We start from the raw sequence: 25091 nt of genomic DNA on the forward strand, positions 1-25091 counted from the left end.
AAATAAATATTTTTTCAGGTGAGTTGGATGGGCAGGGTGATAAGAATTCAGAAGAGGTGAGTGTGGATTTAAGTATAGAAAGTAATTTTGATCGTATACAAAACTGGCTTGATCATGTAAATATAAATAATAGAGCTAGATTTTCTCAGTCAATGTTACAGTTAAATTTAATTGGAAGCAATACCCTAGAATCCGAATCAAAGTTTCGAACAAGTACAAAAAATTTTGATTTTTCTGCAAAACGCCAAACATCTGATATTCACAGATATTTAACCAGTTTCTATAATGCAAATGAAAAATCCTTAAGAATAGGTACAAAAAACATATACGGTAGTGAACAAAATTTGAGCATGACAGTGCAGCATAATGAAAACATCAACAATTTACATGAACCAGAACCAATTCAATCAAGTTCAGTAAAAAGTGAAAACAGTAATGAACACCAAAGAAATGAGCCAGAAACAGTCACAATAAAACTAAAACCAATAGTAGTTTCAATTAATGATGACCACAGTGATAATTCTGAATCAAATGAAGCAGAAAATCTCAGTTTCAATCAAAAAAATACAGTTGAACTTGATATTTTAAGTCATAGTACAGATGATTTGATAAGAGATACAAAAGAAATCATATTTAATTCAACATCAGATATTGATAAGGCTTCTTCTATTAATAAACATTTAAAACTATCTAGAAGTAATTCAGAAACAAGCAATGAATCATTTGAAAGTTTGCATTCTAGTGGCTCTGAAAATAAAAATATCTATCAAAATACTACTGTAAACATTTTAGAAAATGAAAGTACAAGTTCCATTGATATTTATGAAAATATTGGAATAATGCATACTGATAAAAAACAAAAGGAAATTGGAACTTATCAACATACTTCAAAAAGAAATGATGTAATAAATAATAATAATTATAATCAACTAAATACTGAACTAGCTGTAGTTGACCCACTAACAAAGAGTCAATCAGAGAATCTGCAACCACATAATAAAATAGATAATCAATTACTTCCTAGTGAAAGGATAAACAAACAAATAGAAAAACCAGTAGAACCCATTGTGAGTGAAGAAACTGATAATTTAGTTGTTAATTATAGTAATGAAAAAATTATTTCACCCAATAATGAACAGATATGGACAATGAAAGACAAAATCAATCAAAATTTTGTAAAAATTCCCACTTCAAATAGTTCCACCTCATCTCTTAATGAAGAAAATGAATCAAATTACATGAGTGATGGAAGTCTCATCACAAATAAAGAACAAGTTCTACTTGCAAAATATATTGCTTCTACAGTTAAAGAGACTAAAGAAAATAGCATAAAAGATTATCAAAATCACACCACTTCATACACTACATCTGAAAATAGTTATCCTTCCAAAGCAAACAGTACAAGTTCAAAATCTGATTCTGACATTAATGATGGAGAAAGCAATGAATTTTCTGAGGAAAGTGCTGATTATATTGATCAAGAAGATCCTCCTCTCCAAATGGTTAAAATAAAAAGAGAGCAAATTTCTGAAGAAAATTCAGAGAAGGAAAATAATTCATCTATAAAACAAGATAAAACAGAAGTCACAATTCCAGTGGAGAATAACACTAAAACCAATACTGAAAATAATCTGAAAAATAATTTATTCCATTATAATCAGACTGAGCTAATAGATATTTTAAAACAAAATTTGACTAAAGATGATGTAGTCGAAAAAATAGTTCATACTCTATTTGCTAGTGTTTTACGAGCTTCAACTGAAACTTATAGTGAGCAAGAAACTGAACTTTTACAAAAATTGGTAAATAATAAAAAAATTGAACCAAAAGAAATAGGTGATGAATCATCTTTAGCTGGTGATCATAACTTTTTGCAAGACACTGATATAGCTGAAAAAGAACTGATTAGTAATTTAGAAAAAGGAACAGCTGTTGTAGCACCTGTCATAAATGATAAAACCTCTAAAGAAATACATTCTAGTATTGATAACAAAACAGAAATTGAAAAAAAACTAAAAATACAAGATGAAGGAATACATGCACTTGCAGTAAATTTAGTTGAAGAAGAGGAAGCTTTAGTAGAAATATATAATAACAATGAAAATAAAACAGAAATCGAGGAAAAACTGCAAATACAAAAGGAAGAATTTACTTCCATAGTAGATTTAGTCCAAGAAGAGAAAAAGTTAGAAGAAATACGTTCCAACAATGATAATAATATAATAATTGAGGAAAAACTCCAAATGCAAAATGATGGATATGCTCCAGTTGAAGATTCAGTCCAAAAAGAGAACAAATTAGAAGAAATTTGTTCTAACAATGAAAACAAACCAGAAATCAATGAAAAACTGCAAATGCAAATTAAAGATGCTCCTGTGGCAGGTTTAGTCCGAGAAGAGAAAAAAATAGAAGTAATATGTTCTATCAATGATAATAATAAAACGGAAATTGTGGAAAAACTGCAAATAGGAATTGAAGGAATAAATGATCCAGCAGTAGCTTTAACTGAAGAAGAGAAAACTCAGGAAGAAACCAATTCTAACTATGACAATTCCAAAAAAATAGAAAATATTTTTATTAATGAAAGCAAATTTCAGAAACAAGAAGATTCCAAAATTATTTTGACTCAGGTAAGTATCATTTATATCCATTAAATACTAAATTTGATGTCTTTGTAAAATGTGTCCAAAAATAGTATTTATGATCATGCTTAGAGGGAAGCTAGGAGGTTATTAGCTGAAGGTCTTGTGGCAACATATGAACAAGCAGAAATTGCTCTTCAATTAAAAGAACTTAATTTAGATGAAGATGACGGTGCTATACTTGCTGCTGCAAATGATTGTGATTCCTTAGAATCTGCAATCGCTTTTCTGCAACAGGAATGTCAGCTATGTGCAGGAAAATACTCTGTAAAACAGGTACCTATTATCTTACTTTTGGATGTTTTTTGATGTTACACCATCTGACAAATATGATTCCCGTTTACATGGCAACTCAAATAGAAGTTTTACATATATTGATCAATATATTAAATAACTAGCAGTACCCTGCAATTTTATTTGCAATGTACGTGCCTGTTTTATATACATGATACGTGTCCAAGTAAATCTAATTAACTGAATAACATCTAATGTTTAGTTAGAAAAAAGAATGATCAGTTGCTAAAAAAAGGTAACTACAAAAATACAACAAACTCTATTTTTTACAAAACAAAATATAATCTTATTCAAATTATATCACCAACATAATCATAGATAATAAACAGTATGTTTTAGATAGTTGATGAGATATTTATGAAAATAACATGCGTTCTCTACAATTATCATTTTTAATTTTCAGATGATTTCAATGTTGGAATGTGAACATAGATGTTGCCATGAATGTGCCAACAATTATTTTACTCTCCAAATTACTGAAAAAAACATAAATGATTGCACTTGTCCTTTTTGTAAAGAACCAGATATTCTTCAGCTGGAAGAAGACAAAGTTCTTACTTATTTTAGCCACCTAGATATACTTCTGAAAGGATTGGTAAAAGAAAATGTGCATGAATTATTTCAAAGAAAACTACGAGACCGAACATTAATGCAGGACCCCAACTTCAAGTGGTGTATCAAGGTATTTATTTCAAACTCATTGTTCATTGAAATGTAGAAAATGTATCAATAACAACTCTCTGTTTCCAACTTTGTATTTTAATGTTTATATTCATTTTCAAGCAACAGTAAGTACCAACAGTTATTGTTTTATTTATTTGTTAATTAACTAAATCAACAATGGAAAGGATAAAAATAGCTTTGGAAATTTCCTATTAAAAGTATTGATCTATCTCGCTTATGTCCTGATATTTTATCTTAATCTCCTGCCTCTAGTTTCACGCCAACTGAAATCACCAGAATCACTTCACATTCATGTTCTGCACTTAGATGAACAATCACAGCTATGAAAAAGTGACTGTCTTAAGTAGGAGCTCATAGCCCAGGCTCATGAAAAACATAATATTTCAAATTTCCTCTTTCATTCTTATTTGAAACCATGTACACATAAATTATTTTTAAAAAAAGTCATTTTGATTTTTTTGGATAACTTCATGCTTTCTGATAAACTCTGAATCGATAAACTATCAGGTATATAATAGGATATCACTTGAGAACATTGAAATCATCCATTTATTTCAACAATTGAATTCCTTCCCTACTAACAAAAAATGGGATATTCTCTCAATAATTATTCCTTCTATAAAGTACTCTGCAACTTATTGTACTATGATTTATTTTTTCCAAATATTGTAGTATATATAAAAAAAAAAAAATGGAATTTATTTTCCCAGCTATTGTAAAGTTAGGGTTTGGAATCATTTTGGGGTGATCTGTAGCTTTGGTACCAAACCTAAAAAGAAGCATACAAAACTTTTTAAATTGGTTTTGTAGTGCCAATAGATAACGGATTTTAGTGCAGTGAAAAACCCAGAATGCACAAAATTGTGGAATAAAAACTCAAAACGTGTATAAAACACACAAATTCTATAATAATCAAGTTTATTGTTTAATTTATAGTATTAAAACATGAAAAGCTTTCATAACCTATTTTGAATCAAGTTAAACTCGCTAAATACTCTTTATATTTATGCTGACATACATAAAAAACTAAACTACTCTAATTAAAAACCTAAAATTTTGTCCATAATTAAAAGCTATGAGAAAACTAATTGTATTAAATGATTTTATACTCCTATTATGAAAAGTACAATCAAATTTTCCAACTTTTTAAAACTACCTCAATTTTATGTTTTAGTAGAAAAAATATGGAAGGCATTATACAAAAAGGGGTATTTAAAAAAATTCTTCAAAGCTAAATTCCTATTTTAATTTCCCCTTAGAATGTTTTTCTGTTGAGATTTTCAATTGGGTGTTTACTTAAGAATACACCATTAAGCAAAAAACTAACAAGCAATATGTCAATGTAGAAAAAGTTTGATTGAAAATGTGTTCATATTGATCAGATCAACTGAATTTGTTTTTAATGATATACATTGGGAACATAATATAATAATATATTTTAAAAAATTGGACTCCTCACAAGACACAATTGTCAGACGGAAAAATGAGGGGCTAAATGCACAGTGAAAATTCAAGTTAAAAACTATAACACTGAACATTTTCTATAACAAGCTTATTCTAGAGACACTTTCATAGTTACTCAAAACCACTGGTTAATACTATTCCAAGAGCATTCGTCCCTTTTGCTAACGTGTTTTTGTTTTTTTTAGGTTGAATTCGACTTTTGATACAACTATGTAAATCAATGCATCATTTTGTCTCAAATTTAAAACTATATATAACTAATAACTATATATATATAAATAAGAAAAGAATAATCATATGAAATTAAAATGATAAAATCTTGGCATACTTACACCTGTATGTGTATGATTTCAGAAATTTAGTTTATTGTAGTTCAGTCCTTATACTTATAGTCCAGTTCGATCATTATACTTTTTATCATTGACAATTAGGTTGCATTAAAGGTACTTTTTAAATTCTCATTATTATCCTCTTGTTCACATCTTAACAGCTAGTCTTCTACACTAAGTACCATCCATCCTGGAGACTTTCTCTATTGCATTAAAGACATCTAATTTGAAGAGACATAACAAACTACTCTATCTATTAGCCTACAAATTATATCATTGTGGATCGAAACATCAGCATTCAATAAAACTGTGTGTATAATATGAGAAGTTTAGTTCAAGCTTTATATTTTATGCAACAAAAATTAATATTTAACCAAAAAATTATTTTTAAACATAATGTTTAATTCTTCCTTCTGCTAATACTTTTAATTATTTTATTACTGACAATTAGGTTGGATTATAGGTACTTTTCAAATTCTCATTATTATCCTCTTATTCACATCTCAACAACACCACCTAGTTTCCTACACAAAGTACCATCCCTCCTGAAGACTTGCTCTATTGCATAAAACACAGCTGATTTGAAGCGATATGATAATTTCTTCTGATTTTATGTTTCATCCTATCTAGAAATTATCTCTGATTGTAGTCTGGCTCATTTTTTCATAGAATCTTAATTAATCGTCACACTTTCAATTCTAAGGTGCATTTATTTTCTTTTTGCTTTTTTGTAGCTTTCTTGGAATTTTGCTGAAACATCATCATGTAAAAAAAATGGCTTCTTCTTAATGAGGTTCTCACAAACATTACTAACACATACAGAGTTCTGTTCCTTTACGAGGATGTAGTAAACTATGGATTTTCACTTATTGATCAAATTGATAGACCGGTCTTAGACAACAAAGTATGTGAAATGTTAGGCTCTTCTCAATAGCCTAACTAATCAATTACTCATTGGAAAACTACTCCTTCCTAATATGGATTACATGGTCCATCTGAATCAGGCATGATACTTCAGACTCCAACTTTAGCATATTTTACTTTTGTTACACCCCAGAGAAGTTATCATATATTTGCTTGCAACCTTTTGTAGAAGAAAATAAGCTTTATTATTTGATTTATAAATAAAACAGTAGATGGCGACATTGCTTCTCTAGCATGGAGGGGAAGCATTCCTTTGATTGTCTCAGTTGATAGTTGACCTCTGTTTATACAACACATTCTTCATCCTTTTTTAAAAAAAAAATCCCTAAATTTCACAACACTTTTGTCTTTTAACCTTCTCTTGGTCAGAGCAATTACTGCTACCCATACTTGAGTTATTTCTTCAACCAAATCCACCTTCTCATAGATTCCTCTACATCTCAATATTTCTGTGGTTAATTTATTTTTTAACTTATCCACACAATTAAAAATAGCAGACCTAATTTTATTCAAAATTGTATTTATAATTTTTAGTGTTCTTCTGGCTACATAGCAAACCCAAGACAAAAGAGGCTTATGTGTCCTGACTGTAAAGCAGTAACATGTGCTAAATGTATGAAGCCAGTGAGTATTGACAACTGTTTTTTATTTCTAAAAAAAAAAAAACTGAATTAAAACTATATAAATTTCTGCATAATTAACTATTATAAAACCCTCAACTAATTCATTTTTAGTGGGAGAAAGAACATGAAACAATGAGCTGTGATGAATATCAAGCTTGGTTAAAACAGAATGATCCAGAAAACCAATTAGCACAGCATCTTGATGAAAATGGGGTAACCTGCCCTAACTGTAAATCAAAGTAGGGTTCATATATTATTTCAATTATAAATACATACAATTATTATTAAATTAATATATAGGAAGATGGTCAGGGTTGCGGTCAAAGGAGAAACAAAAATAGTTTACAACTATTTATTTTCCGACGTTTCGCCCCACTTTGTAGGGCTTCATCAGGGCTGTTCAGAGCAAACGAGTGAACCTAGGGGTGAAGTTCGTTGATGTGAGGTTCACCCGTTTGCTCTGAACAGCCCTGATGAAGCCCTACAAAGTGGGGCGAAACGTCGGAAAATAAATAGTTGTAAACTATTTTTGTTTCTCCTTTGACCGCAACCCTGACCATCTTCCTATACAGGAAAATAAATAGTTGTAAACTATTTTTGTTTCTCCTTTGACCGCAACCCTGACCATCTTCCTATATATCAATTTTTAAGGTCAACTATATATACATATATTATTAAATTAGTTCTGTTTTTGCTCTTTTTACACATTCAACTTATTGCCTCCAGATATTCTGGAGGGAATCATGTAGAAAATAAGTGTTATTATTTGATTTGTAAATAAAACAGTAGATGGCAACACTATGATACTGCTGGGAACAAAGAAACATGCCTGGTTCTGAGTGCAGTTGATCATGACGTCTATTAACAGAAACATATACTCTTTGTCTTTGTTTATAAAAACTCTTCCTTAAATTCCACAACAAACACAGTAGCTGCATGATTTTCATGGTGCATCAATAGACTAAGTATAGCTCCATAATAGGTCTCTTTCTGCCTAGTTCAATTGAATCATTTCTCATGACATATGTTTTAACCACTGGAATTTAAGGACAGTGACTAATCCGTCTATATCTATGGGCAATCACTTTTGATAAATAGGCTGGCTTAACTAGAGCCTACATATTTTCCCACTAAACTGTTGATTTCCAACCTGTGGAAGTTAATGGAACACTAAGCAAAAATTGAACCATTTCCAGACCACTCTAAACCCTGACTCAGGATTAAACAGTCCTTCTTACCCCCTAAAATTAGGTTCCTGAAAGGCATTTTTATTTTGAGGCACTTTTATAGTTCATTTTGAGACACTTCTATTATACACATAATACTCTTAACAGTTGAAACCTTTCAATTAACACTTGAACATGAGGAAAGGTAAACAATTAAACAGTTATAACAATAAGTCCTCATCAAAAAATACTGCAAGAACCTCGCATGAACCACTCTCAAGCCTCACAGACCACCAGTTGGAAACCATTGTCCTTAACAGGCCATTTGTAGAAAAATCTTCAAACATTATTGTCCTGAAAACTGCAGACATAATTATCCTTAAAAAACAGATTACGATTTCCAGTTAAAATGGACAAGATAATTAATTATCAATCCAGTCCTACATCAAGTTGATACTGAGCCTTCTTAATCTAATTTTGTAAATACTGGTCCTCTAAATATCAAACCATCTCCTTAAAATATTATTTACTATTTTGTATGTGTACTTAGGAAAATTGCTAAACTTGAGTATATTTCGATTATATGAGAACTCTAAGTGGTAATAGATCTTTAGATTGTCTAGCATGTTTGTTGAAATTATTTTTAAAATATTATTCTTTTTTATTTTTCAGGTATCTTCTTGCTAAAGGAGGCTGTATGCATTTAATATGTCCGCATTGTAAACACGAATTTTGTTCTGGTTGTTCTAAACCTTTTCTAATGGGTAAGAAGTGCTCTCTGTCAGAGTATTGTGAAAAGTTAGGACTTCATTCACATCATCCAAGGAACTGTTTATTTTACTTAAGGGATAAAGAACCAGAACAACTTGAAAAACTCTTGGAAGTACGTAATGAATTTGAATTTCAAAAGTATGCCTATTGTATTATAAAACACACTCTATTATTTTGATTTTTCTGCTGATATTCTAATTAAGTTAGTCAATACTAATGTGGGTACTCATTGAATTAAATATACTTGTTCTCAGACCTTATGAGCTCTGTTGAAGACCTAGAATTAGGGTAAAAATATTCAAGCAGCATAATAGAATGTGTGAATAATTCAACAATAGATCTATACCATTGACTTTAAAGTATTTATAGTAAATAGAAATTTGATTATTGTAGGACAATAATATTAATTTTAAAAATGAAGAAACTGTAGATAATAAACGTTGCCATATCCAGCTGCTCAAAGAAACGCCTGAAGGACTAGTTGAAGCGATTTGTGGCTATACAACAGTTAAAGCGGGACTTTGCAGGTAAAATAATAAAATTGTATAATGAAAACAAAGATAATCTTTATCTATTATATATCATTGATAATATGTAAAAAAATATTTAGTATCTTTTACTAAAATATAAACTTCTGAAGTACTGATCAAATTGATTAAACTTAGGGCTTAAAATTGAAGGAAGTTCAAAATTTTCATTATCATAATACATAGAAAATATATACACATGTAAATACATAGTGCATTATAATAATATGCCCTTAGGCCAGTCACTTTACATATGGTTAGGTAGTTCCAATTTTATAGTAAGTTGTAGGGACCAATACAACAAGTTAAAAACCAAGTTTGGAGATTACAAATCCTTGTAGAAGCTAATTTATAGGGAAAAAAAACATTACAATTTTTTTACTATTTTCAATTTTTGGATCTTCTAAGTCTTTTCCTAGCAAAGATGTATCAATCACCAGAATTAAAAACCATTAAAATCTGCTTCAAATGATTATCTAACATTATAAATTCGGTCTGGGAATATGATCAAAACCGATAGTGCAAGAACGATTTTTACCAAATTTGACCAAAAATTCAATGCAATGACTTTAAAACGTTTATATCATAGAAATAGCTCTACAGCCAAATAGTTGATTACTTGACTTTTTGATTATTTTCTCTAAGTTTCGCCTTTCAATGTTTTCTGAGCATATTGTAATCTGTTATTGTTATACTTTTTTTTCATTTCATCTCATTTTTTTTTTCTTTTACGGATCTACAGGATTTTAGTACCTCTTTATTCAAGAGCATCACTTCCTACCTTCCTAATGTAAATCCCAATGATCTGACCCTGCTAAAAATTTAATATCTTTTAATTCATGTAGGATTGGGTTACTCAAGGGTTAATTAATTTCTTGTTCTTGTAAGTTATTTCTTCTACTGTTAAACAATAAAGATAATTTATAAATTATTGAAGAACTATTTTTCCAAACTCAAAAGTTTAAATATTATTATTAAATACTTATAAAAAGCTCTTAACACATGAAGTCTGTAGGAAACACTATGTGGAGTTGCTATCAAGATTGATTCGGCAGAATATGATTGAAACAATCGACCTCTTAGACGAGGATGATTTGGAAACTGTGATTCGAAGGACAGGAAGAAAACCACCACTAAATTCATATGGTACTCCCAAATCTGTCTACAGATCTAGGCTTTTACAGGTATAAGTTTCATAAGATAGGTCATGGAGCAGGTAGTGGCCCAAATCAATTATACCAAAATATGTTATAGTGAACAACATCATTTTTAATTATGTTTTAAAAGTTAGTATTTAAACCATCAATAGAATTGGTTTGTAACATTTTATTTTTTAATTAGCTAGGAATTAATATAACAGGTAACATCACTGACATTTATCTCATTAAAGTTTCATAAACTTTAATTCAAGAATTGTATAGTGGCTATAAATGTGATAAAATAATTAGCTATTTTTAACAGAAAACACTTTTTAAAATATTTGCAAAAATACCTTAAAAATAATAAACTTAATGTTTTAATATTTTTAGTTTAGAAGAAATAAATGATGTTTGATTTGCATTAGGAATGAGTGTAATAATGGCAAAAAGAATACTTTGCAACTTTTTTTTAGGACTTACCATTCAATTTCTTTTAGGTAAGAAAAAAAATCAACAAAGTAATTAAATTTTCCTTTTAATTTGATCATAATTTTGGAATTTCTTTCATCAAACCAACAAACAAAATATTCCTATGATATTTCAATTTTAAATCTGTACTAATCCTATTTTATCAAATTTTAATTTTATAAAATAAATAGTTTTATTTATTTTGAGAAAGTCAAAAAAGAATTAATTATATTGTAAGAATTCACCAAACTACTTTGAATAAAACACAGTAGCATTGACAAAGCAGTGCAAAACCTCAGTTGATTTTCGGATGGTATTTTTACATTTATTTATTTCATAACTATTTTTTTTTCTATTCAATCCATTCCATACTAACCCTTCGATCTCCAAGTTCAAGTGAATCAGCGCCTACAAAATTTGAGTGGCCACTTATTCTAGGAACAGCAATAATCAGCACCTAGGAGCCTCATCCAAATTACTCCTTTGGAGGATTAGCTCCTTGTACCAGAAAATAGGGTACTTCAAATTTCCAAGATGGGTAGATTCCAATTTTTTTTTTATAACAACTCTCTTCTAATTCAATCACTCACTTCCATTCTCTATTGAGGATAACTGCCATGCTGGAAATATATGCGGGTTCTACACAGATAAGAATAGCAGGAAAGAAAGGGTAGAGTATATTCTATAGAACAAGAAAAACACAAATGCAGAGAAAAGATGGCACATTGACGGCTTCTAAAGAAAATATACTAAACATCTGGAAAGAACATTTCCAGGAACTTCTGAATCAAGGAAAGCCCACAAATGACGAGGACCTCAACCTACAAGAGGAGGAAAACCGGATAAAATTGATGTTGAAATAGCTATGAACAGACTTAAAAGAAAGAGATGTTCAAAGATGGTGGAGAAACTCTAAGATCAAGCTACTCCATAAAATATGGAAGGAGGCCTGGAAACAAGCCTAATCGGTCCTATCCTAAAGAAGGCCTCCAGGTATGAGTACAGCAATTAAAGGGGCAAGCACTCCTTCAGGTGGCCTACAAGATAACTACCAATATCTTGTTAAATTAGATATCTCGGTATAGACCAGATCTTCATCCTAAAACAGATACTTGAAAAATGATGGGAAGTAGATCAGAATATGCATGCCTTATTTGTTGATTTCAAAGCAGCCTATTATTCTGTAGAAATTGGAAACTGTCTTCGGAAGATCATGACTGAGCTGGGGATCCCTAGGAAGTTGGTAAGACTGTATACAAATGATTCTAAATGCAGAATATTGATATTAGCAAAAGTATCTGAAGTCTTTGAAGTCAGAATAGGTCTGAGAGAGGGAGTTGGACTCTCACCAATGCTCCTCAACTTAGCCCTAGAAAAATGATTAGAAGAATATCATACAAAAATGGTGGGTTGCACGTAGGAAAGAAACGTAAAATCCTAGCATATGCAGATGACAGTGAGGACCTAGGAAGTAACCAAGATGACATGGAAAGACTAGCAAAGACTCTAAAAAGAGAAACAGGAAATTGGCTTGCAAGTAAAAGAAGATAAAAATAAGTACATGATTGTAATTTAAAATATCCACTCTAATGACATGATTGTGTGGATGGAAAATTTCTGAAAGTAAGACAGTTTCAAATACTTCAGCTCCGCAAAAACCTCAATAAATGGTCAACAGACAGAGATAGGTGAGTGTATAACAAGCGCAAACAGAGCCTTCTTTTCTCATTCAAAAATACTGAAATCCCAAAAAATCTTAAGCTAAGGTTACAATCTCATGATAGAGCCAGCTCTGATATATGGTTGCGAGACCTGGGCTGTAATAGATACTCTAGAAAGCAGAATTGAGAGATTTGAAAGAAAAGTCCTCCTTACAATTACAGGAGTAAACCAATCTGGGATCAGAACTTTAACATATGGAGGAGAAGTACTGACAGGGAACTGCTTGCAAAGACTGATCATTCAATATTTCATATAAAGACAAGAAGGTTAAGATGGGCAGGATATGTGCCTCAAAGCAATACATCAGGACGCCTTTACACACCAATGAATGCCACTATAATTAGCAAGAGATCTCATGGGAGGCCAAAAATTAGGTGGATAGACAAAATCAACAAAGATGCAAAAGAGCCGCATGCAGCAAACTGGAAAGCAGTAGCCCAAGACAGACAGGCGTGGAGAAGGCTGGTTCGGGTGACCAAAGATTTACAAGGTCTGTGAGCATGAGGATGAGGGATCGATGTTTATGCTGTCTGTGGCAAGCTTAGATTGGAAACCCCTATGTCATGTGAGGAGCTGTGAGGCCTGGTAGTCAGGGAGGACCCCCATTGATTCCAGGTGTAAACCAACAGTAGGGAAGTACTTCCTTAGGGTAGCCACTTTTGGGCTATTCACCCACTGCTGGTTCCATTCTCACATCTCAGAGTATCCTCTTCCACATATCACTCGGAGGTTCTCCGGTAGATCTGTCAAACCCTTTCTCCTGTGTCAATGTCTATATCATATGCAAAGCCCAAGAGTTGAATGCTTCGATAAACAATAGTTACTGTTGATAAATAAAAAGTAGACATGCCAACCCTTTCCAGACTCTTACCCTGAAACTCGCTCGAGTAATCTCCTTATGACATTCCTCACATCAGTTGGTTTCACCAGCCAGTTTGTCTTCCTAGTGTTCCTAAATCTTCCACTGTATATCTTGGAGTGATCAACAATGTCATATGCATTCCTGAAGTCAACAAAAAGATATTAGGTTGTCATATTGTATTTGATTCCCAAAAAGAGTCCTCTGCTTAAAAATTTGGTCCACTGTCGATATTCCCCTTCTATTGTCAGTCTGGTATTTTCTAATATTTGTCTGGTATAGGGGCAAAATTGGTTGAAGAGAATTCTGAAAACAATTTTATATTATAATCATGGTAACGTTAAAGTCTTTTTAAATAAACTGTTAAACCAATAATTAGGACACTTCTCATTTTCTTAATCTCAGGTCCTTCAAAAAAGCAGAGTTAGTTCGTTCTGACAGAGGTTAAGGCCTTAATTGTTTTAGTTTGTGAAACATACAATCCCTTCAATTCTTTGGAAAGCATATGCAAGGTTGATATAGCAAACCAGGAAATCTGAATATGTATTGCAATTTAATTATTAATCATAAAATTTATTTTATATTTTAACTTACCAAAAATAATTAAAGTGTATAATTAGCAGCTTTTTAACATTAATGTACACACTTAAATTTACAATAGTACAAATATAATAAACCATACAGGAACATAAATAATTATAAATACTTACTGAGAAAGCTAAGGTGATAAACCAATGATAAATTTGAGATAAAGAAAATGTCTATGTTTTAACACTGAATAATGTACAATCAGCGGAATGTTAAAATAAAATATCGAAGCAAACTAGGATGATTTAACTTGTCATAGGACCCACTATGTAGAAAGCCTGGTGTCTGCAATTCGAAACAACAACATAGATCCAGTGGTGCTACTTGATTACGGGGAATCACTTCAAGAACTTAGACGACATGGAAAGGAACCACCAGAAAGACCAACTGGAATGTCAGAATACCATCATTGGCAGAGTTGTCTTAAGGTAGTAAATGAAGATCAGAGATTAATTGCAACTATTATTATAATTTTTTTTAAATATAATATAACTAACAATATAAATCGAATCCGTCTGAACTTGCGAGATACATGTTATACTCCTTATCCAAAATCATTAGGACTATAAGAGATCATGTTAATTCTTCCTCGTGGAATTAGCATATTATGTTGATCCCAGTATAGTAAAACTCATGGATGCGTGAAAAATGTGCCAAATGCATGCGAACATTCACTGTTGTATTCAGTTTTATTTCATTGAATCTCATAGTGTAACCTCATCAACTTTCACCCAGGCTCATACTATTGCTTATAATAACTATAATTTGTTGGGAATAAAATTACTTTACAGTGTACCTACAAATTTTTGAGAATATTTTTGCACATGATTATATCAAATTAAATCAAAAACCATCCGATTTAATCTTTGAAATATGTTTAAGACAAGTTCATGATGTAAAATGTGTATTTCTTTCTTTTCCAGTATTGATAAAGATTTTAAATTATGTGCAAATAAAATTAAATTAAATGCAATACTTTTCAGAGCTAAATATTTGACATTACTGTTAGAAATGTTGTCAAACTCTAACAACATATCATAAACTAATAAATCTTAAAAACGTAATTTTTTTTTTAATCATTAAAAAAGATAAATTTGAAAATATTGTTTAGTCATTACATGATATTTCTAGATTATCTATCTCTAAGTAATAAGTAGAAGGTAGGAGGTAACCAATACAAAATTAATTAAGAATACCATTTTTTAAAAATTAAAATGACAAAGTTAAAAAACTTTTCTCTGAATGTGGAAGAGAGGAATACAAGAACACATGCTCCAAACATGCAGAAACAGAGAGGGTCTGAACCTGCTGACTGTCTTGGCCTGGAGGATCCCAAGAATACCACCAACTTTATTTTGTCGATCTAAGATTAGTCATTTGAGTGGAAAGATCAAAGAAAATGAAGGTGATAATAATAATGAAGATAATAAATCTTTATTACATTTGATGTTGGACATAAAATGAACAAGAAAAAATGTTTAAGAAATCAGATATTGGATTGCGAGTGACGACAGTGAAGAACTCTCTGGTGAACTGATGGTTGAATTAATAAATCAAAATCAATTGGCAGTGAAAGATGATGACAGAAATAAAGGTTCCACACCCAAAATCAGCCAAGTAGAACAGTTTCAAGTCATTAGAACAACAAGATGAAATCACAGCTGCATAAGTTCTTTTTTATAAGAAATAGAGTAAGCACCCAGCTACTATGAATTGACAAAGTGGCTAAAATTTAAAAATAGCATGACACCAAAAATATTAGAGGGCAATCTTTCCCGGCCAACCCATTCCTCTAAACCGCAATTTAGTGACAGTCTTATATCCCCTTTTAAATATTTATTTAAAACAGCAAGAGGAGACTTAAGTTTAAAAAAAAAATTTTGTTCATTTTTAACACAACTGATTATACCACTAAAAAAATATATGTGTAAAAGTATACATTCTATTTGTTGAAAATAAAAAAAGTACAATTGAGAGAGAGAGCAAGAGATTGACATCTGAAGTTATTAATTAAAAAAGAAGTATCAAAATAAATAATTCTGATAACACTTAAGCTCTTTACAAACAAGGATAACTCAGTTATAAGATTTGCACCAGAGAAAATAATTTCAAGTGTCGTTTAGTATAACTTTACTATTCATACGACAAATAAATTTTATGAAGTCTTCTTTTAGATAATTTTTAATGAATTAACTATTAAAAATAAAAATATTTAGAATGTCAATACTGTAATAGCACATCGATAGCAAAGTAATGCTACGACCATCCTCATCAATTACTGAGCAAAGCAAACAGAAATATTTAAAACTATATCTTAGATATGATGGGACTTTTGATTAATATTTTTAGGTGAGGATTCCATTTGCTATGATGCACACTAAACATAAATTGTACTGCAAACGAAATTATCATTTAAATATGAAAATAATGAACTGAAAAAATGGATGTTGTCATTTTAAGGTGTCATTATACTACCTAATGATTAATTACTCAACAGCATGATGCCTTGTTAATGTAACACATGCAAATGAAAAAATCTTTTGAGTGGTTAATTAATCCAGTGTCAACTAGCACAATATAATATCAATGGGTTAACCCATTCAGTGTCAGTCATATTTAAATGTGATTTTATGAGATCTCAAAAAATTAGAATTTTTGTAATTCTAATATCTTAATTTGGTTATTTATAATATAATACAAAAGCAAAAATCTCAGTTTCCAATGCATTTGACTCCTTTTGCAACTGTTTTGAACACGGCACTAAATGGGTAAACAACACTGCCTGCTCTATGTTACTTTAATTCTAGTTCATAATATATTGCAAATCAGATAAATATTAATTTCCTTAAAGACAAATCAAATTGCTGTTATTTACACAAATAGTATATTTGTTATATCAAAAAAATATAAAAATGCTTTTTTTAAAATAAATAATTTAATTTCTATGCATTTTAGTCTCAAAACACTTTATTTTTCTCACGAGCTTGACGTTTCGGCTAATCCGGCCATCCTCAGGAACAATCTTAAAACAGTTTTGGAATTATATAATTTAAAAACTCTAACTCCATGCAGGCTATTCTGCCATGGTCCAAACAATTATTTCTAATTAGTCAATATTCACTTAAAACCAATTAAAATTAGAAATTATTGTTTTGACCTGGGCAGAATAGCCTGCATGGAGTTAGAGTTTTTAAATTATATATTTCCAAAACTGTATTAAGATTGTCCCTGAGGATGGCCGGATTTGCCGAAACGTCGGACTTGTAAGAAAAATAAAGTGTTTTGAGACTAAAATGGATAGAAATTAAATTATTTATTTAAAAAAAATTTACCAGTCTCAAGAAAGTTTTAAGATTATAAAATATATAAAAATGATATTATTTGTGTACAGTAACACACAGGAGAGTCTTCATGTATGATAGCTAGTAGAGGATAATAATAGTTAACAGATACTCCATTATTCATTCAAACATAGTCTATACCTTTCCATTTCACATAATCTTCAATTTTTAAAATGCTTTATCCTATATTAGTTATAAAATTTTAGCTTTTGCTACATTATTTTACCAATACCTAACAAAAAAGTCTGTTAATTTCAAATACTGTTTCTTCGCTTTTATTCAAATGAAAATAAGTTTATATAAACAAATTACAGCTATATTAATTTTCTCATGAAATGCTTTCAGGTAATTGCAGAAGAAATACCATTGGACTGATAAAAATGTCACTTCTACTACATTACCAACAATACTTTTATCTTAAACATATACATATGTTGTACATACATTTATTTAAGAACACAAATTATAAACAGTGTGAGTAGTGAAAAATGGACAATTTATCAAATTTAAATAATGTAATTATAAATGTAATATTAACTTATTATTAAAATATAATTTGTTATAATAAAAGCTTTTAATATTTCTTAAAATATCCTACTAGAATAAATAAGCAAGTATGAATCTAACCATAAATTTAAAAGATACTACTCAAAAATGAATACGGATAATTTTGTTTAAAATGTATTATTGTATATAAAATCAATAAATATGCATGTTTAAATGCAAAACAGTACAAAATGAACATCATTAATAATAACACAATACGGGTTTACCCATTTGCTTATATCCCTTCTTTTCCTTTAAAAATTTCAACATTCTGTTTATTAATAATGGAGAAAAAAAATTAAGTTTGAGCTCCAGTGGTTTTTCTCAACCCAATATAGCAGGAATAATGGGTATTTAACAGTCTTGTTTCTTGAGCGTTTAATAGTGAATGGGAAACTAGAACCATTATTAGAAGACCAGGAAGTGATTCTCAAACAGTTAGTACTCCTGAGGATTATATTTCATCATATTGGATAAATAAATCTGTTTTTAATAACTTAGTCGATAGCTTCAACTTGCTGTTGAATACCCAATATTCGAACGTACAATTCTAAATCAATTTAGGGAAGTTATAATAGCATCTTACAATACTCTAAGGTACCCAATTGATATTAAAACATCAACAAAGATTGGTGTGATGTGACAAGTCTGTGATGGGACAAATTGTACGGCTGTATTGTTTATAGATTTTGCCAACAAAATGATTCTAAACATCAAAGAGTTTACAGAGAGCATCGCCAACACACCAGACCTCAACAATTGCTCCAAATACAGCTTTTGGTGGAGACAGTGTCATGGAGGTGACCATCGAAGGGTTGATATAGTTGACCATATTAACGCTTCACATCGACAGTATATGAAAGCTGCTAGGAAAGTATCAGTGAATACTTGCCATCAACTATATATATATATCAACTATATAAATATATATATATAATTATAAAAAACATTAATAATAGAATCATTCCAGCAAGGCTGACAGCTTTTTATTGTCTTGCCTTATATATTAAAGCCCAAAAATAAGGGTCATAAATGTCAGTAAGGGTGGAAATTTGTCAGCTGATAAAAAAATATTTAAAAAAATTTTTTTTAACTTAAAATGATCTGGGCCAAGCTGATATTTTGATGAATTATTGAATACTTGTGAATATACTTGGAACAATCAGTTAGCTTGGAGAGGGTGGAAAGGCCATCAGCAGCCAATTGTAGGGAAAGATAAAGACTGGAAAAATTAAAATCGTATAAGTATAGAGACAAAAATGGATTGTATCTATAAGAATCACTAAAATTTCAATAAACTATCAAAATATAAGCCTGGCTCAAATTAAAAATTAATTTAATTAATAATTAAAAATATAAACGGAGAAAATATTTTGTTTTTATCATCATCTCATCCCTGCCAGAATGGTTAAAAAGGCTGACTCAGTTTTTTACATAACTAAAATAGTACCCTATCAAACAACTAAAGCTAAGCAAGCTCAGATAATCCAGCCATTTATTCCATCACCTCCCGGATTACAAGTCTCTTCTCTTGTCTCCACGTTCTTGAATGTTAACAGCCCAAAATTGGCAAACTCTCTTATTGTGAGTACTTCAGAATGTTTCATTTAGTCTTCGACAGAAAAAACTTTACATCCCCTTTTGATTTTTAACTTGTTACAAGCACTTATCTAATGTTGATACTGGCAAACTTTACATTAGGAGCAAGACTTAACAGTTATTTATTTGACCCTGAAATTTAAAAAAAGTACTGGTAGTGCTTAAAGTATTTTACAAAGAATGAAGCCACATTCATTGAAGACCTTTAAAATTAACCTGATATGAGACATAAGCTATTTGCTGACCACCATTTTTATAGTACATTATTTTTAACTCTTCCTACCATCAATATTTCAAAGATAGAATACTATGACTTGACATCAAATGTTGGAGTATATCTCTATCTTCTTTCATAAACAATCCATCTTCCTCAATCTCATGACACAAAACAAATTAAATTGATTTAAAAAAAACTTTATCATTTCATAAATGGTTAATATACAAATACTTCCTGTTTGTACCACATTTTCTGAAAATTGGCAGCACAAAAGATCTTAAATTCTTCAGAACCTAATAGCTGCCAATCAAAACAAGAAAAAGCACCTGAAGAAATAGATGAACAACAAGATTTAAAGGATATTTTTCTGACAATGAGGTTCTTGAAAAGGAGATGTTTTTAAAGAAAAGATAATCAATAATGGATCATCATATCATAAAACATTAGGGAATCATATTAATTTATTAATAAGGTATCCTTAGCTCATGTCCAACTTGTTATAGAAAATTAGTAATATTATTTGAGTTGTAAATAAAACAGCAGATGGCGACACTTCCCACACTGGCTTGACTTCCCTTTAATTCCACAATAAATTGGTAGCAGAGCGTGGTTCAAACTCCATCCTTCTATTTGTAATGGGTTCTCCAAATATCTTCAACCTTTTTGACCTCATCTGGTAAGAGGTGGTTATATTTCTCATCACCAGCTCTATATTGACTGACTACTTTCTGAGATAACTGTATAAAATGAGGGAGTTCTTCAAGGAGAGGCCTTCAGTTCCCAGTCAGTCATGGCATCTATTTGTGAAAACGTACACTCTTTGTCTTTGTTTATAAAACCCTCCCTAAATTCCACAACACAACTACCTATTCTGTCACTCTTCACATCGATATTAAAACTTTTAATTACTTTAACACTATTATACTTTAGGTGATAAGAAATTATAAGTGTTAAATTGATTTGTAATTAAAAGTTTTAATATTGGCACTTGAATTTCAGTATGAATGGCAATTTACACAATTAATTATATACAGTATGAAAAATGTTCTAAAAATTCATGCATTGGTATGAATTAAGTTGGTTATAGAAAGATAATATAAATACATCCAAATTCTTAGTACATTATTTATTAAAACAAACAATTTTGTTTTTTTTAACCACCTAAAACTATTTTTTGCTAACTGAGGAACATTCTGTACATTCCTAAAACAGTCAGTAAAAACACTTATAAAGTGAAATTAAATATAATAAAAAAAATAATAATCGACGATTAAAATAAAATGGTATATAGTATTAGATTTTCTGTACTATATTTCTTTTGTTGCAGGTCATAACTTTCTCAATCATTATTATTTACTATTTTATTTGGGTCACTACTCTCAACTAACCACCAAGAGAGCCTTTTGGTCCTTACCAAGAGAGTAAAGGTCAGACCTAAACTTGCATAAATACACCTTTTTTTATGGTCTTAGGTTATAATCTACGACAAAAGTATAAACCAGGAGATCTAATATTTAAGTCCCATAAAACTAAGCTATTTAGAAACTTTACTTGATTTATAATAAACTTTGAAGTTCAGATAAGAAAGATTTTTTTGATGATTTCTTTGTTTTAATGGTTAATACATTGTTCTTCAACTTTGGTTTCTTACCCTTGCTCTTATGAATCCCTAAATTTAAATCACTATGAGATACAGTTCGGGGTATAGTTCCAGATGAAATAGTTTTATCTTTCTTTTCTGCACTATGTGATAACAAATCATTTTTAACAACATTAGGAACTGAAAGATTTTTAACATCAGTTGGTTCACAAATTTGAGATACATTATTGAGTTTAAAACTTGTATCTTCTATTATTGTAGAACCGGAACTTAATCTTGCAGCAAAACTCTGTTTTTTTCCACTTTTCCGTTTTTTTTTCCTACTCGATGATAACAATGAATCGTTTTTAACAACATTAGGAACTGAGAGATTTTTAACATCAGTTGGTTCACAAATTTGAGATATATTATTGAGTTTAAAACTTGTATCTTCTATTATTGTAGAACCGGAACTTAATCTTGCTTGTAAAACTGCAGCATGAGATAATCCAGCAAAACTCTGTTTTTTTCCACTTTTCCGTTTTTTTTTCCTACTCGATGATAACAATGAATCGTTTTTAACAACATTAGAAACAGAGGAATTTTTAACATCAGTTGGTTCATAAATTTCAGATACATCATTGAATTCAAAACTTATTTCTTCCATTTTTGTATAACTGGAACTTAATCTTTTTTGTAAAATTGCAGCAGGAGATAAACCAGTAAAACTCTCTTTTTTCCCACTTTTCCGTTTCCTTTTTCTGCTCAATAAGTTTTGATTTTCAACATATTCCATGCTTAAATTATCTTTCTTCAATTTATTAAATGGTTTGTTCATGCTTAATTTTGTAGTGGATTTACAAACCATGCATTTCCTTACCTGAAACATAGCAGAGAAGTACTAATAATACTATGAAACATACGTATAATTAATTAGTTGAATAATTAATATTTCAGAATAAATATTAATAAAAATTTTAAGTGGAAATAAACAGAAATAGGCACTAAACCTAACAACTAATTAAAAGAAAAACCTTCTTACCAGGATATTATCTTTCTGGCTCTTATAAAATGAGATAAAATCCTTTCTGCAAGGTGATAATTTAGATATATGATCAATTTTTTTTACTCGTTTTGTTATTTTGCTATTTTTATGACATTTCACATACAATGAAAAGAGTCCATCTCGCCAGGCATTACCACAGTACTTACAAACCTCAGATCGATTTATTTCACTAGGCGCACAATTTGAAGCATCCAAAGATTTTAACCTACAAAGAAACATAAAAAGTGTTTTAAATAACTTATTTATAAATAAATATAGATCAACATTTCTGTTACAATTATGTACCTTAGTTGATTAATAACACAATCAATTTTTTCTGAACTTTTAGCTTTTTTCAGCAGTCTTACTGCATTGTCAAGAAATCTAACAGTCAAATTATCCATACTAATATCACAGTCGAACTACAAAATACCAAGGCTCATGAATTGGTTTGATTTCACATTGATGACAGACTAATCATTGTGTATATTCCTGAGCAATACACTTTTAATTATATTTGAGAATAAAACTGCACCAACACCATTAATTACAGGTGAAGTTAATAAAGCCTGTCAACCTTCTCACTCTATAACAACGAACTGAGACACTGTATGGTACAAAGAGCTCATTGGTGACCGTTACTAACAAAATAAGCAAAGTGATATATAAGAAAGATAAATAATTACAGAATCAGGAATATTGTTTGCTTTTAAAATTTCTTAAATTTAAATGAAAAATAATTAACATAGATCATTTAAATAATAATGAAAAGCATCACATGCTTGCAAAAATGCTTAAATTTCTAATTAGTACTATGTTTGAATCACGATCAACTGAAATAGACGATGAACCACATATTACTGTGGCACATACACAAGCCACTTTATACAGTATCCACAGACTTAAAGAAATCTGGTCCAAGAGGAAGGGTATGGAGGAGAGGTTGGACAAGATGGAAAGACTCAGCTTTACCCCCAGTAGCCTATACTGTAAAAAGGGTCTGTCAATAAGAGCAAAAATAAGACACTAACACGGTTGTCAAAACGGTTATTCTGTATGGAATGGAGACCGCTTCTCTTCCTAACTTAAGGAAGCTTTTGGAAATAGAGAAGGTCTTGAGGAGGATATATGGGCCAGTTACCGGAGGGATATCGGCTGACACCTACCAGAGAATTGTAAAGAGAAATGGATGACCTGGAAACGGACATTAGGTTAAGGAGGCTGCGTTTCTACGGCCATATGGTCAGAATGAACCCGAGCAGAATTAATAGATCTTTGGGAAAATGTGGGGATCTAGTGGGGGTAGGGGGTACATTAAGCAGATGAAGAAAGAAACGGGGAAATTAGGAATCTCAAGTCGAGACTGTCCCAATACAGGTGAATAAAGGGAAAAATTAAGTATAATAAAGGTCCTAGTGGGTGCCAAAGAGGTAAGAAGCCGGAGAGTATGGAGCGAAGAAGAAAGAAGAGAGCAGTCTGAAAGAATGAAGAAGTGGGGGGAAAGGAGAGGAGAGGAAAGTTGCGAAGAAATAATATTCGCGTGGTCTATAAGGCTGTTTCGTATCTAAAAAAAAAATATATAAAGCAGAAAAAGTTTGAGACGCTATAAAGAAATTGTAATATTAGACGTCTCTCGACGTCAATGTCCTTAATATTAAAGCGGATCCACATGTTGGGCGCTCGCTACGAATCGGAGGCTTGTACAAATGCTTGGTAAACAGAGCTGACCATCCACATGCTCGCGCATGTCTGAATTCACCACGGTTTGGCCAACATGTGGAGCCCCCTTAATAGCTCTCAGTTGCAACTAAACAAAGAACAATGATGGAGATGCTACGCGAGCGCTCTCACGAACCCCCTTTTGTTCTGTATCCAAAAAACCGACTTTAGACGGAACGGCAACGACCTTAGGCTAGAGCTTAGTCTTCTGACGAACACACCTTATGTTACTGACATGGTTGTTCAAAAACATCGATGTATTTTTGGCAAAGATTTGTATGCAATGATATTTTAATATTGAGCTTAGATATTTTAAAACATCGATGTTTTTCTTGTCGTAATTTATCTTTATTACGTCGTTAGCGTGATGGTTGGAGGTACTTTTTATCTCACCATTGTTGATATGAATCTGCTTATACTGTAAATTTTTTGTTTTCATTTAGTTACTTTTGGGGAAAAAAAATAATTAAAAATTGGGACAAACGTAATACATCGGCTTAAAAACATCGACATCGATGTTGCATCCCTAGTTTAGTTATTTCGTCGGCCCAGCTCTTGCGTTGCCGTCCTCTTCGTCTCTTCCTGTCCAGGGCGATCCACTCTGCAGCTCGCCTTGCCAAGCTGTCTTCGGATTTCCTCATGAGATGGCCTGGCCAGGTCCACTTCATTTTTCTACCATAGCTTATGGCGTCGGTGGTAATTGTTTACCTCAGTTCCCCCAAAATAGAGGAAGTCCATTTTTCGAGACGAGAGTGTGCTCCACTGTCCGCTATGGACGACTTAGGGTAGGTTACGAAATTAACCACCCTTCAAGAGGGAAAATTTTTGTCCCTGCACATTTACTC

General features: G+C 31.0%; 2 protein-coding genes across 6 annotated transcripts in view; one reads left to right on the top strand and one right to left on the bottom strand.

The window, feature by feature from the left end:
* LUBEL (Linear Ubiquitin E3 ligase) overlaps nt 1–17977 on the top strand; it is a 66374-nt gene extending 48397 nt beyond the window's left edge. For 2 of the 5 annotated variants that reach the window (XR_010844622.1, XR_010844623.1), the window contains exons 16-25: nt 19–2630; nt 2715–2918; nt 3340–3618; nt 6872–6961; nt 7072–7199; nt 8799–9009; nt 9291–9424; nt 10440–10608; nt 14460–14628; nt 17887–17977. Coding sequence is in view for 2 of the 5 variants with exons in the window: in XM_014425280.3 (XP_014280766.1) it covers nt 19–2630; nt 2715–2918; nt 3340–3618; nt 6872–6961; nt 7072–7199; nt 8799–9009; nt 9291–9424; nt 10440–10608; nt 17887–17916 (3857 nt within the window). In the remaining 3 variants the exon portion in view is untranslated. The remainder of the gene's footprint in view (nt 1–18; nt 2631–2714; nt 2919–3339; nt 3619–6871; nt 6962–7071; nt 7200–8798; nt 9010–9290; nt 9425–10439; nt 10609–14459; nt 14629–17886) is intronic. The other 3 variants (XR_010844624.1, XM_014425280.3, XM_014425279.3) reach the window with 3 other exon arrangements.
* Nucleotides 17978–21080: 3103 nt separating this feature from the next.
* Nucleotides 21081–23236, bottom strand: LOC106683688 (uncharacterized). The gene is made up of 4 exons (XM_067051806.1): nt 22834–23236; nt 22525–22753; nt 21555–22362; nt 21081–21106 (listed from the first exon to the last, which is right to left on the bottom strand). The coding sequence occupies exons 1-4, from the start codon at nt 22929–22931 to the stop codon at nt 21081–21083; spliced, it is 1161 nt and encodes a 386-aa protein (XP_066907907.1). The 5' UTR covers nt 22932–23236.
* Between the last annotated feature and the right edge of the window lie 1855 nt (nt 23237–25091).

Source organism: Halyomorpha halys, unplaced genomic scaffold (assembly GCF_000696795.3).
Source record: "Halyomorpha halys isolate HHAL.00 unplaced genomic scaffold, Hhal_1.1 Scaffold505.1, whole genome shotgun sequence".
In the NCBI taxonomy this organism is placed as follows: domain Eukaryota; kingdom Metazoa; phylum Arthropoda; class Insecta; order Hemiptera; family Pentatomidae; genus Halyomorpha; species Halyomorpha halys.

Excerpts from the sequence above, each read along its gene's own strand:
- LOC106683688 (XM_067051806.1), bottom strand. The coding sequence starts at position 22,931 with ATGGATAATTTGACTGTTAGATTTCTTGACAATGCAGTAAGACTGCTG. Across the intron at positions 22,754-22,833 it reads TGTGTTATTAATCAACTAAG|GTTAAAATCTTTGGATGCTT; the intron begins GTACATAATTGT and ends GTTTCTTTGTAG. Across the intron at positions 22,363-22,524 it reads GCCAGAAAGATAATATCCTG|GTAAGGAAATGCATGGTTTG; the intron begins GTAAGAAGGTTT and ends GCTATGTTTCAG.